Raw genomic sequence first — 13,032 nt, forward strand, 5'->3', positions numbered from 1 at the left:
TAGGCTTACAGCATACTGACTGTAGTTGACCAATAATATTCTTTACTGTTTCTTTGTGCATCAATTTATAAATTTTTAGCTGAGGTCCAAGAAAGTTCAATTAGCAACAATAGTAGCAATCATACTGTTGAATGTTATGCTTGAAAATCTTCTACAAATTTAGAGAACATGCAGGACTTGTGCAATATACATCACATGCATCAAACTTAAACAAATGCAGATATTAAAGTAAATGTATAACAATAAATCCATTAAAAAGTAAGTTTCCACATAAGCCCTTGCCTCTCCCATTGACATCCGGAAAAAAACATCCATGAACATATGTAAGAAGGCCCCTAACTTTGCCCTCTTCTTGAAGAGTTTAGGAAAGTCACTTGACACTCTGGAGAAATAGCCTCTGTCTGTCACCCCAGCAACTGGAAATCAGGTCTGGTATCAAATTCCTCAGCTTCACTAATAGGAAATGAGGGAGTAATGCACACTGGGGAGCCCCAAGGAATAATGCTTGGGAAACAATACAATAGGTGAATCAAAATCCATAAATTTTCAAAAGCAAACCAACTCCAATTTATTCAATCCAATGATTGGCAGGGATTGGTAGAATTCCCTTTACCCATGATATTCCATAAGTGGCAGTCCAGCATATTACAGTAATGTTACCTAGTCTGCCACTAGATGGCCTTATGGAATACTTCATTTCTCCAAAGTCTGTTGCAACCTAGATAAAGTAAACTGTGTAGTTGTTGTTGGTGTGGAATTGGTTTGGTAAAAGCACCCTTGCCTGGGCAACACTCACTACATATTGGAATCCTGTGAAAAAGAATGAAAAGATCCTGAAAAATAAAGAAGAGATAATATTAGTGATGAAAATACTCTTTATAATCTTACAGATGTGGTTAAGACAGCTACAGGGAGTATCTCAGAAGAAGGCACTGCCATATCATGTAAACAATGTGACATAAAAGTACTGAAAAAGGTCCATATGCCAGCCTTTTCAACATCCTTCAGAAAGCAATTCAACCAGGTCACTGTGGACACATAAATGTGATGAACCTGAAGAGAGGTGATTTGCAGAAGACTCCTCACTTCCAATAAGAGCTAAGAATAAGTGATATAGATCAACTTCCTTACCATCCTTAACAAAGTAACTGGGGAGAAGTGACCCAAAAAATGAAAATTGTTGTCTTGTACTTTACCTGTGCAATTCATCTAAGTGTGAAAGGCAAACAGTAGCTAGCAAGATAACTCTGATGGTTCAACATATTTATCCTGTTGTGTACTGATATTTCTTGTAGGTATAATACCATAATTCAGATTCTACTTAGATGTAAAAAAATAAAGCAAATCAGACAATCCTCATTGTAAAGGAGGTGGAAATCAATGATTATGAAAATACATATACACATATACACACACATAATACTGCAAGTTATAGTGCAGAAAGGTAATAATCTAGACTACAAGACATATAAGTTTGGAGATCATTTGAAAGATTAATGAAGAAAACTATTATAAACGTGCAACATTTTGACAAGATTGACACTAATATACTAAACAATAACACAATATTAGACTGCAATTTACCATTTATCCCTGAAATCAGTTTGAAAACAACTGACAAAAACTTGACATTAAACATAAAATTCCTGGTGATTTCAAATTCATTCAAAAATTTGGCCCTAAACTGAAATCATCACATAAAATTCCTGGTGATTTCAAATTCATTCAAAAATTTGGCCCTAAACTGAAATCATCACATAAAATTCCTGGTGATTTCAAATTCATCCAAAAATTTGTCCCTAAACTAAAATCATTGCTAAATAAATATTATATAAAATATCAATATCATTCATAAAATAATGTGCAATATATATAACTATTCTGAGTTCTAGATAAGATAAACAAGAAGAAAACTAGAAACTAGATGCAACAAATGTAATAAATAAAACCTTCCCATGTTTACCACCACTGCAACTCAGAAAACCACAGTAAAATCTTTATTATTAGTTACAGCTTACTAGTTTTGGTAATGTAGTTACCATCATGAAGGCTAGTGTTAACTTAAACTATATTTAGCAATGACCATTCATTTTTAAAAACAAAATCAGGAAAACAAATTGTATATAAGCGATATAATAAACAAGTATTTCAATAAAACATGTTGTTTGGTGCATCTTCTCTGTATATATAAATCTGTTTCTAACTGTGCAAATAGTCGTTAAGGTTGTTAGTTTTTGTATTTCTTAAGGTTTTAAACATTTTCCAGTTATGATTACAATCACAGCTTTAGAAATGTCGAGCTATAGTAGAGGATATTGTGTTTCTATCTTTTATGTCATACTGGTGTTCTTTCAAGCTTGCTTTGAATTCCCTTCTTGTTTGTCTTATGTACATTTCACTGCAACTGGAGCTGATTTAGCAAATTCCAACTTTGTCTTCAGTCTTTTATTGACCTTTGTACGTTTGTAAATGGTTCACTTTACAACTATAAAAACTGAATGTTTTGGTAGTTTTTTTTTTGGAAAATCACATGAAAAAGTATAATAAAGAAATTATTTTAATAGAGTTAATTCAGATTCTTTCATTTGTAGGTGTTTGTTGTTCATTTTATAGAAAATTCCATCAATAACTATAAGGTCACAAACTTTATTCACTGCGCCTGCATTTTCAGTATATTTTTTTATTATTTATACCCATGATATCAGAAGATATATTAATAGCACACTAAATACATGCTTAGCTAATGACTTGAAGGTTAGTCAGAATTATAACATGGTACTCTATTAACAGCAAAAGTATTACTAAATACACTGAATTTTAACTTATGGTTTTAATGAGAACATCAATAAAGGCTAATTCTTGTTTGTTAGACTTTGTAGTAAACATAATTCCTTTATAATTATCATTCATGTAGTTTAAGGAATTCTTAAAGTTTTCACTGTTGCATTGTCTCACCACGAAGATACCATTTATATATTCTCTATATCATACAGATTTTATTGAGGCTTCTTGTAACTTGAATTCTTCAAAAGCACCATCAAATATATCACTCAAAACAGGAGACAAAAGGGAGCCCAATTATAGTTCTTTACTCTGTTGATACAATTTATCATTAATTTTAAATGTGCAATTTTGTACATATAGTCTGATAAGATTAATTAGCATTTTAATATACTCAAAAAGTAAGTCTTCAGTTTCAAGTAATCTGTTGAATAAAGATCTAATGCTTTATCTACTGGAATAATTTTAAAAAGAATGACATTTAGTGATACAAGTCATTATCATGGATATCAATGTCTTTAAGCTTATTCACAAAATAAACAAAGTTTTTAGGAATATCTTTACACATGTTAATATTTAGATCAGACACTTTCTTAGGCACTAACCTAGACTTAGCAAAATTTAAACTACTTACAATTGGTTTATAAAGTGCATTAAGTTTGTGAAAGCAGCATTTCCAGATGGGCCTAAAGACAGCAAAAACCTAAATGTCTGTTCATGAGTATAATCTGAACTAACTCCAGTAAAATAATTTCAAAATAAAACTGTGAATATGCCATTCGAATTAAGAGGTCATAAAGTAGAGCTCATTCCTCAAAACAAAATTATGAATCACTTACAAACATACAAAGATAAAAAAAGGTGAAGATGGAATTCACCAAATCAGTTGTAGTTGCAGTAAAATGTACATAAGACAAACAAGAAAGAAATTAAAATAAGATTAAAAAATACATTGTAACACAATATCCTTTTCTGTTGCTGAACATTTCTAGAAATCTGATACTAATTATGACTAGCAAAATGTAAAAATCTTAAGAAATGCACAAACATAGCAAAGAACTTAAGAGAAAGTATTTGCATAATATAAAACAGAAGTATGTGTAAACATAGTGATAACAGACCAATTTACATGTCTTTGAATATTATTTATCTTAAGTAATCTCTCATTTACAATTTATCTTTCTCCCCTTTCTTCCTGACCTTGCTTTTAAAAATGAGCTTTTCATTAACAGTTGTAGCTGGATATAGGCTAGGCTAACACTGCAGACACTAACCATGATAACAATTGTAGCTGGATATAGGCTAGGCTAACATTGCAGACACTAACCATGATAACAATTGTAGCTGGATATAGGCTAGGCTAACACTGCAGACACTAACCATGATAACAATTGTAGCTGGATATAGGCTAGGCTAACACTGCAGACACTAACCATGATAACAATTGTAGCTGGATATAGGCTAGGCTAACACTGCAGACACTAACCATGATAACAATTGTAGCTGGATATAGGCTAGGCTAACACCGCAGACACTAACCATGATAACAGTTGTAGCTGGATATAGGCTAGGCTAACACCGCAGACACTAACCATGATAACAATTGTAGCTGGATATAGGCTAGGCTAACACTGCAGACACTAACCATGATAACAATTGTAGCTGGATATAGGCTAGGCTAACACTGCAGACACTAACCATGATAACAGTTGTAGCTGGATATAGGCTAGGCTAACACTGCAGACACTAACCATGATAACAATTGTAGCTGGATGAGGCTAACAATTGATAACAATTGCTGGATATAGGCTAGGCTAACACTGCAGACACTAACCATGATAACAATTGTAGCTGGATATAGGCTAGGCTAACACTGCAGACACTAACCATGATAACAATTGTAGCTGGATATAGGCTAGGCTAACACTGCAGACACTAACCATGATAACAATTGTAGCTGGATATAGGCTAGGCTAACACTGCAGACACTAACCATGATAACAATTGTAGCTGGATATAGGCTAGGCTAACACTGCAGACACTAACCATGATAACAGTTGTAGCTGGATATAGGCTAGGCTAACACCGCAGACACCGCAACCATGATAACAATTGTAGCTGGATATAGGCTAGGCTAACACTGCAGACACTAACCATGATAACAATTGTAGCTGGATATAGGCTAGGCTAACACCGCAGACACTAACCATGATAACAATTGTAGCTGGATATAGGCTAGGCTAACACCGCAGACACTAACCATGATAACAGTTGTAGCTGGATATAGGCTAGGCTAACACCGCAGACACTAACCATGATAACAGTTGTAGCTGGATATAGGCTAGGCTAACACTGCAGACACTAACCATGATAACAATTGTAGCTGGATATAGGCTAGGCTAACACTGCAGACACTAACCATGATAACAATTGTAGCTGGATATAGGCTAGGCTAACACTGCAGACACTAACCATGATAACAAGCTTGTAGCTGGATATAGTAGCTAGGCTAACACTGCAGACACTAACCATGATAACAATTGTAGCTGGATATAGGCTAGGCTAACACCGCAGACACTAACCATGATAACAGTTGTAGCTGGATATAGGCTAGGCTAACACTGCAGACACTAACCATGATAACAGTTGTAGCTGGATATAGGCTAGGCTAACACTGCAGACACTAACCATGATAACAATTGTAGCTGGATATAGGCTAGGCTAACACTGCAGACACTAACCATGATAACAATTGTAGCTGGATATAGGCTAGGCTAACACTGCAGACACTAACCATGATAACAATTGTAGCTGGATATAGGCTAGGCTAACACTGCAGACACTAACCATGATAACAATTGTAGCTGGATATAGGCTAGGCTAACACCGCAGACACTAACCATGATAACAATTGTAGCTGGATATAGGCTAGGCTAACACCGCAGACACTAACCATGATAACAGTTGTAGCTGGATATAGGCTAGGCTAACACCGCAGACACTAACCATGATAACAGTTGTAGCTGGATATAGGCTAGGCTAACACCGCAGACACTAACCATGATAACAGTTGTAGTTGGATATAGGCTAGGCTAACACTGCAGACACTAACCATGATAACAATTGTAGCTGGTTATAGGCTAGGCTAACACCGCAGACACTAACCATGATAACAGTTGTAGCTGGATATAGGCTAGGCTAACACCGCAGACACTAACCATGATAACAGTTGTAGCTGGATATAGGCTAGGCTAACACTGCAGACACTAACCATGATAACAATTGTAGCTGGATATAGGCTAGGCTAACACTGCAGACACTAACCATGATAACAATTGTAGCTGGATATAGGCTAGGCTAACACTGCAGACACTAACCATGATAACAATTGTAGCTGGATATAGGCTAGGCTAACACTGCAGACACTAACCATGATAACAATTGTAGCTGGATATAGGCTAGGCTAACACCGCAGACACTAACCATGATAACAATTGTAGCTGGATATAGGCTAGGCTAACACCGCAGACACTAACCATGATAACAGTTGTAGCTGGATATAGGCTAGGCTAACACCGCAGACACTAACCATGATAACAGTTGTAGCTGGATATAGGCTAGGCTAACACCGCAGACACTAACCATGATAACAGTTGTAGTTGGATATAGGCTAGGCTAACACTGCAGACACTAACCATGATAACAATTGTAGCTGGATATAGGCTAGGCTAACACCGCAGACACTAACCATGATAACAGTTGTAGCTGGATATAGGCTAGGCTAACACCGCAGACACTAACCATGATAACAGTTGTAGCTGGATATAGGCTAGGCTAACACTGCAGACACTAACCATGATAACAATTGTAGCTGGATATAGGCTAGGCTAACACTGCAGACACTAACCATGATAACAATTGTAGCTGGATATAGGCTAGGCTAACACTGCAGACACTAACCATGATAACAATTGTAGCTGGATATAGGCTAGGCTAACACTGCAGACACTAACCATGATAACAATTGTAGCTGGATATAGGCTAGGCTAACACTGCAGACACTAACCATGATAACAATTGTAGCTGGATATAGGCTAGGCTAACACTGCAGACACTAACCATGATAACAGTTGTAGCTGGATATAGGCTAGGCTAACACTGCAGACACTAACCATGATAACAATTGTAGCTGGATATAGGCTAGGCTAACACTGCAGACACTAACCATGATAACAATTGTAGCTGGATATAGGCTAGGCTAACACCGCAGACACTAACCATGATAACAATTGTAGCTGGATATAGGCTAGGCTAACACTGCAGACACTAACCATGATAACAATTGTAGCTGGATATAGGCTAGGCTAACACTGCAGACACTAACCATGATAACAGTTGTAGCTGGATATAGGCTAGGCTAACACCGCAGACATTAACCATGATAACAATTGTAGCTGGATATAGGCTAGGCTAACACTGCAGACACTAACCATGATAACAATTGTAGCTGGATATAGGCTAGGCTAACACCGCAGACACTAACCATGATAACAGTTGTAGCTGGATATAGGCTAGGCTAACACCGCAGACAATAACCATGATAACAGTTGTAGCTGGATATAGGCTAGGCTAACACTGCAGACACTAACCATGATAACAATTGTAGCTGGATATAGGCTAGGCTAACACTGCAGACACTAACCATGATAACAATTGTAGCTGGATATAGGCTAGGCTAACACTGCAGACACTAACCATGATAACAATTGTAGCTGGATATAGGCTAGGCTAACACTGCAGACACTAACCATGATAACAATTGTAGCTGGATATAGGCTAGGCTAACACTGCAGACACTAACCATGATAACAATTGTAGCTGGATATAGGCTAGGCTAACACTGCAGACACTAACCATGATAACAGTTGTAGCTGGATATAGGCTAGGCTAACACTGCAGACACTAACCATGATAACAATTGTAGCTGGATATAGGCTAGGCTAACACTGCAGACACTAACCATGATAACAGTTGTAGCTGGATATAGGCTAGGCTAACACTGCAGACACTAACCATGATAACAATTGTAGCTGGATATAGGCTAGGCTAACACTGCAGACACTAACCATGACTGTGTTACCAAACCTAGTCAGCTGTAACTAATAATAATATTTTTTTATTTCATTGTGCCAAAAAACTATGGATTCTGAGGTTTCTACTCTTAAGATAAGAGGAATACCTATGTGTTACTTTTACAGTGGAAAGTTTTCAGGGGTCAAAAATAGTCAGTGAGTCACACAATTGGTCAAACTAGTGGGCACTTAGAGAGAACAGTGGAAAAACCCAAGAAGTGAACATCAGAACATAAATTAGTAAATAGTAATAAAAATTTAGATGATCCCCATCATGATTAGAACTGAAACATTTAGTCCTCTTTATGAGACATATGTAGATTGGAAAAACATCCAGTGAGGTGTTGTCAACCACCAGATGCCACCTTCTGTACCTTTCAAAAGGGTGACATCTATTGGAGCTCCAGGATAGAGGATGAAGTTTTATCAAAGACAAATACATGCAACATGCAAGTGTTGTAACTAGATGAATCATAAGTGATGTCTCACAAAAGAAAAGATCATATTTTATATGTATTTATAAGACCAAACACTTTCTCAACCTCAGATACCCTTAGATTTGTGAACAATGGTGCTGGGCAACATAGAAATACTTGTGTTACCTGTGACAAAGGCAGAGGTTAAAGAGCTTTAAAAATATTCAGAAGCAGCAAATATATTCCTGAAACTAAAGATGCAGTAACTGACAGAGGTAAAATAGAAAAGAAATTCCAGATTTGTCAAGATCAAGGAAAGAAGATGAAAAAGGAGGAGGAATAAGAAAAATAATTCTCCCAAGATACATTGAAAGCATTCACTATAAAAAGTAAAACATCAGAAAATGATGCACTGCCTTCAAGAATAAATTGTATAGGATTAGTGAACTGCTGGCACAACCAAAGAAACATTTGCTCAAATAAAGACATTATGTGGGAAATGAGAAGGAGGAAGAAGCCAATCAAATGAAGAACCAAATCCAAATGGCAAAGAAGAAGAAATAACACAAACAAAGAATGGTTGCCAAGGAAGAAAGATTTGGAAAGGATACAACAAAAGGAAGCTTTACATGAAATATAATAGAAAAGAGCACATACAGATAATAGAAGATTATCCAGATGAGAACAAGAATAAAGGTGTGAAACAGAAGGAGTGGAGAGAGATTAAACAGAGAAGTTATTCCACCAAGTTGTCTGAGTGTTAAGGAGAAAAATATTATCCAGAAAAAGGAGAATATACATATACATACATAACGGTAAAGAGTGAAGAAATATCAATGGCAAATAAACAGACTATTTACAACCATAGGCAAATGGAATAAGAAAGGAAAATATACGAGAAGGTGAAACAAGGTACACTGGAAGAGTGGTTTGAATATAAGTAAAGAGAGACAGTGCAGGACCACATTAATATCCCCATCTGTAAGGGCAGCCTGCCACACTGTATGATGAATCCAGAAGGTACACATCTACAGGTAGAATGTAGGAGAAGTAAATACCAGTGGGATCATGAAAACAAAAGGTGTGTGACACAACCACTCAAAAATCTGAGACCGAAGAGACAGAAGACCTCCAATCCATAAGTCAAGAAAGAAATTCTGCATGACTAAGAACAGTGCACTGATCAGGATAAAAATCCTGAATCCAGAAATCAATGATGGAAAAATTCCATTTGTGTTGAGAAACTTCCATGTAGAAGGGCAAATAAAACAAGCCAGAAAAAAAGAGGATAACTGTCAGGGAAAACTGGATCACCTTGAGAATGACCAGAGCTAAAACCAGACTCGAAGACAGAGAACAGTAAAGTCTGGATGAAACACTGGTGACTGAGAGTGGCAAAGAAGGGATGAAGATAGAAGAAATGGTAATGAAGGAGGAAGTCGGAACTGAGATGGCCAGGATATAGCTCTCAGAAGGACTGAAAATGGAGTGTCAAGGGTGAACTAAATCACTAGAAGAAGAAGGAGAATAGAAGGATCGATAAATGTGTGGTTGAAAACATCAATACCCAGGGCAAAGAGACAAAGAATCAAAGACCAAAACCAAGGCAATCTGAGATTAAGGGATATAGGAAACGCCATTTGGAAACAAAAGGATCAAGAAACCACTCAATCAGATAAATGTTGTACGGACAGGAATCTGATTTACAAAAAGAGCAAAAGTACCCAGAAAATGACATGCAATGATAAGAATACTGAGTGTATGGGCCCAAAACAACATCCAACATCTGAATACAAAGGGATGGAGAATGGCTGCTACCTTGTTGATAGTAATAAGCAACCAGTGAATAAAAATCTGAATAGATCATTACCAGACAATTTCTGGCTAGATGTAGAAAATGAACCAAAACATGACCTACAGCAAGAAGCTCCAGGAAGTTGATAGGATAAGACCTCTCAGTCATAGACCAAAAAGGATAGAGTCTTAATGCCCAGATTACACACAAGATTCCAAAGTCTCAGATACATAATTGAAAATATATCATCATAAAAAAAATCCAGAAATCTACAAAATAAAGAGATGGCAAATATACTCAGGACAAAGTTACATTGGGTGGAAAACAAGAGGCAAAGATAATAAATGAGCCAACATGGAGAGAATAAAAATCATAGAAAAATGGGGAATTGGATAAAAATAACATATCTGAAAAATAATGTCGAAAAATTCTATGTTAGGCCTAGAAAATTATGCAGGAGAGGTAGGGATATATATAGCAAAATACAGTGGTGTAAAAAGACCTAAACAAGTTCAGCTTGATCAAGAGGATCAGTGGGTCAAGTTCAAGAGAAGGAAGTTGACCTATATAACAATCAATCTCATGGCAGGTAACAGAAGAGAAATCGAACAACAGGTCTCCCTTGCTTAAAGTATGTGAAAACAGGAATAGTGGTATAACACCTGAAGTGAAAACACAAATCTCAGAATTCATTGTAGAAATATGTAACTAAAACAAACATTTTTTAGTGTGAGAAAAAAATAATGACTGGGAAATTAAATTAAACGTTTTCTTCAATGTAACAAATTAACACGTGATTATTAATAGAGAAATTCCACTTCAGAAATTAAGCTATTAAAATTACAATTCACATGAAAAGCATCAAAAGAAAAAACGTAAGTACTGCCAACTTACTATGGTAGTTTGGTAGAACTGAATAGAAGGCGTCACATGCATCATGGGAGTATGTTGCACTTTTATTGGTGGGAGGTTGATGCATGATGACTAGCGTGAGAGACACACATTGAAATCAATCAATTCCAACAGAAGGAAGCCAGAAGGCTTATGGCATGCATAAAAACGTTTTTGCTTACAGAGAAAAGCAAAGAACCATATCAGAAATAAGAGAACATACCTTTTCAGGAAACTTCTATGAGCATTATAAAGTGAAATGATGAGAGATAAGAAAGCAACAATGGTAAGAAATGTGGGCCCCAGAAAGGAAACAAAAGTCAAGGGATCCACCTGCAAAACAAATTAAATAAAAAGTCTAAATACTGAGAATTGAGGGATGGAAATAGAAATGTAAACCAGGATGATGTGTAGGTGTTTATGAAATGTGTCTGCATGGTCTTTAATGTCAAGTAAAGGAAGGAAGACAAAGTAGTCTTGAGTATGGGTTTCATGTAATAAAGCAATGGAGAAATCAAAATCTTGCTACAGAATATATGAAAGCAGTGAGGAATTTCCACCACAGACAAAGATGCAACTAAAGCAAATCCTGTTTTGGAAGACAACCTGTCAAAATCATCAGCATTTTGATCATGTCCAAACTGGAGAAGGTTTGTCTCACTCTCCTACTGATGGAGAGTAATCACTACATGATGATACCATCATGAACTAGTATAATTTATATTAAGCACATGATTTCTGTGTAGGAGTGAGCTCAATGCTACTGCCATGCAAGTCTCATGGACAACTGTTTGAGGGATCAAGTTAATTTGTGTAAGGAGGTGAGGTATCTTCCCTCCTGAATTTGAGGAGTGATTGGACACTTGTGAATGTTTGATTTGTGAACCTTTGTACACTACAAATATTTGAGTATTATTTTATTCATACAGTAACAATATATATGCTTATCTTCATCAAAATGACTTTATGATATTAAGAATTCTCTTCTGTAACCATAGCCTTCACTTTAGAAGGGAAGAGCGTTGCTCCAGGATATGACTTCAGATCATGTAGCTTTCCTAATGTCCTACTTTGCAAGTTTGTCATCTCCCATGACGATGCACTGAAGGCTCATCTTTCTAAAGTGTTTCTGTCCTTTGATTATACAATGCTTAACACTCTTGTTGCATGAAAATTTTTCTTTCATTGTAGTATAGCAATGTTAAGTGGCAAAAATTTGCCATGAACCAATAAAAGGTGCTAAAATCATCAAATGTGATATATCACCTGTAGCGACATGCCTTTGTATTAGTATATGCAAGTTCTTCCTTTAAAAGCACACTTAAACTTCTGCAAAAATGGTTTGTAATAGCATACCATCAAGTTTAGTAAAATTGTCTGTATCTACTTGGGTTTATTTTAATCTTTCTTTCTTTAAAGGAGCAAGATTCATCCACATGTAATGATAAAAGTTGCAAAGGAGATCATAAGCATACCTGTCCTGAACTCCTTCTTGAACCCCAACAGCATAAATATCAGGGAGATGATTAACACCTAATGGAAGAAGAAAATCATCTAGGTTCTTGGGTGGAAGCTGTGAAGAAAAAAAAAACACTATAGAATTTCATGATATGTTGGTCTAAACGTCTCTTCCCATTATTTCTTATAATTTACAATAGGTACCCTCATGCTACTTGTACTATAGAAACAATAATTTCTCTTTATCCTGAACATGCAGCAATTTTACACCTTTCTTATAACAAAATATTATCACATATTATTTTTGCCTCAATTTCTTAATATAGAACACTTCTTTAGGAGCAAACTGAGAATAACCATGTAGAGTAAAGTGTGAGATAAACTGAAGTTTGAATGATGTCATGCAACTCAATTATGAAAATCAGAAAATGTTTAGAGTAGCTTTCAATGTGTTGTTATAAGTGCATCTCATTTCCAGTGCAATAATACTAGAAACAAAAACGTTAGGTATCAAGTGATGCGTTGTTTAAAAAAAAATGATAAAGAGAAACAATAACAA

The 13,032-nt window shown here is 36.0% G+C and overlaps 1 protein-coding gene across 4 annotated transcripts in view; it reads right to left on the reverse strand.

Moving 5' to 3' along the window:
- LOC143227343 (inositol polyphosphate 5-phosphatase E-like) overlaps positions 1 to 13,032 on the reverse strand; it is a 58,515-nt gene that overhangs the window by 23,006 nt on the left and 22,477 nt on the right. For all 4 annotated transcript variants that reach the window (XM_076458814.1, XM_076458801.1, XM_076458821.1 and 1 more), the window contains one exon: positions 12,491 to 12,588. In XM_076458814.1, the coding sequence (XP_076314929.1) occupies positions 12,491 to 12,588 (98 nt within the window). The remainder of the gene's footprint in view (positions 1 to 12,490; positions 12,589 to 13,032) is intronic.

The sequence above is a fragment of the Tachypleus tridentatus genome, chromosome 1 (assembly GCF_004210375.1).
Source record: "Tachypleus tridentatus isolate NWPU-2018 chromosome 1, ASM421037v1, whole genome shotgun sequence".
NCBI lineage: Eukaryota > Metazoa > Arthropoda > Merostomata > Xiphosura > Limulidae > Tachypleus > Tachypleus tridentatus.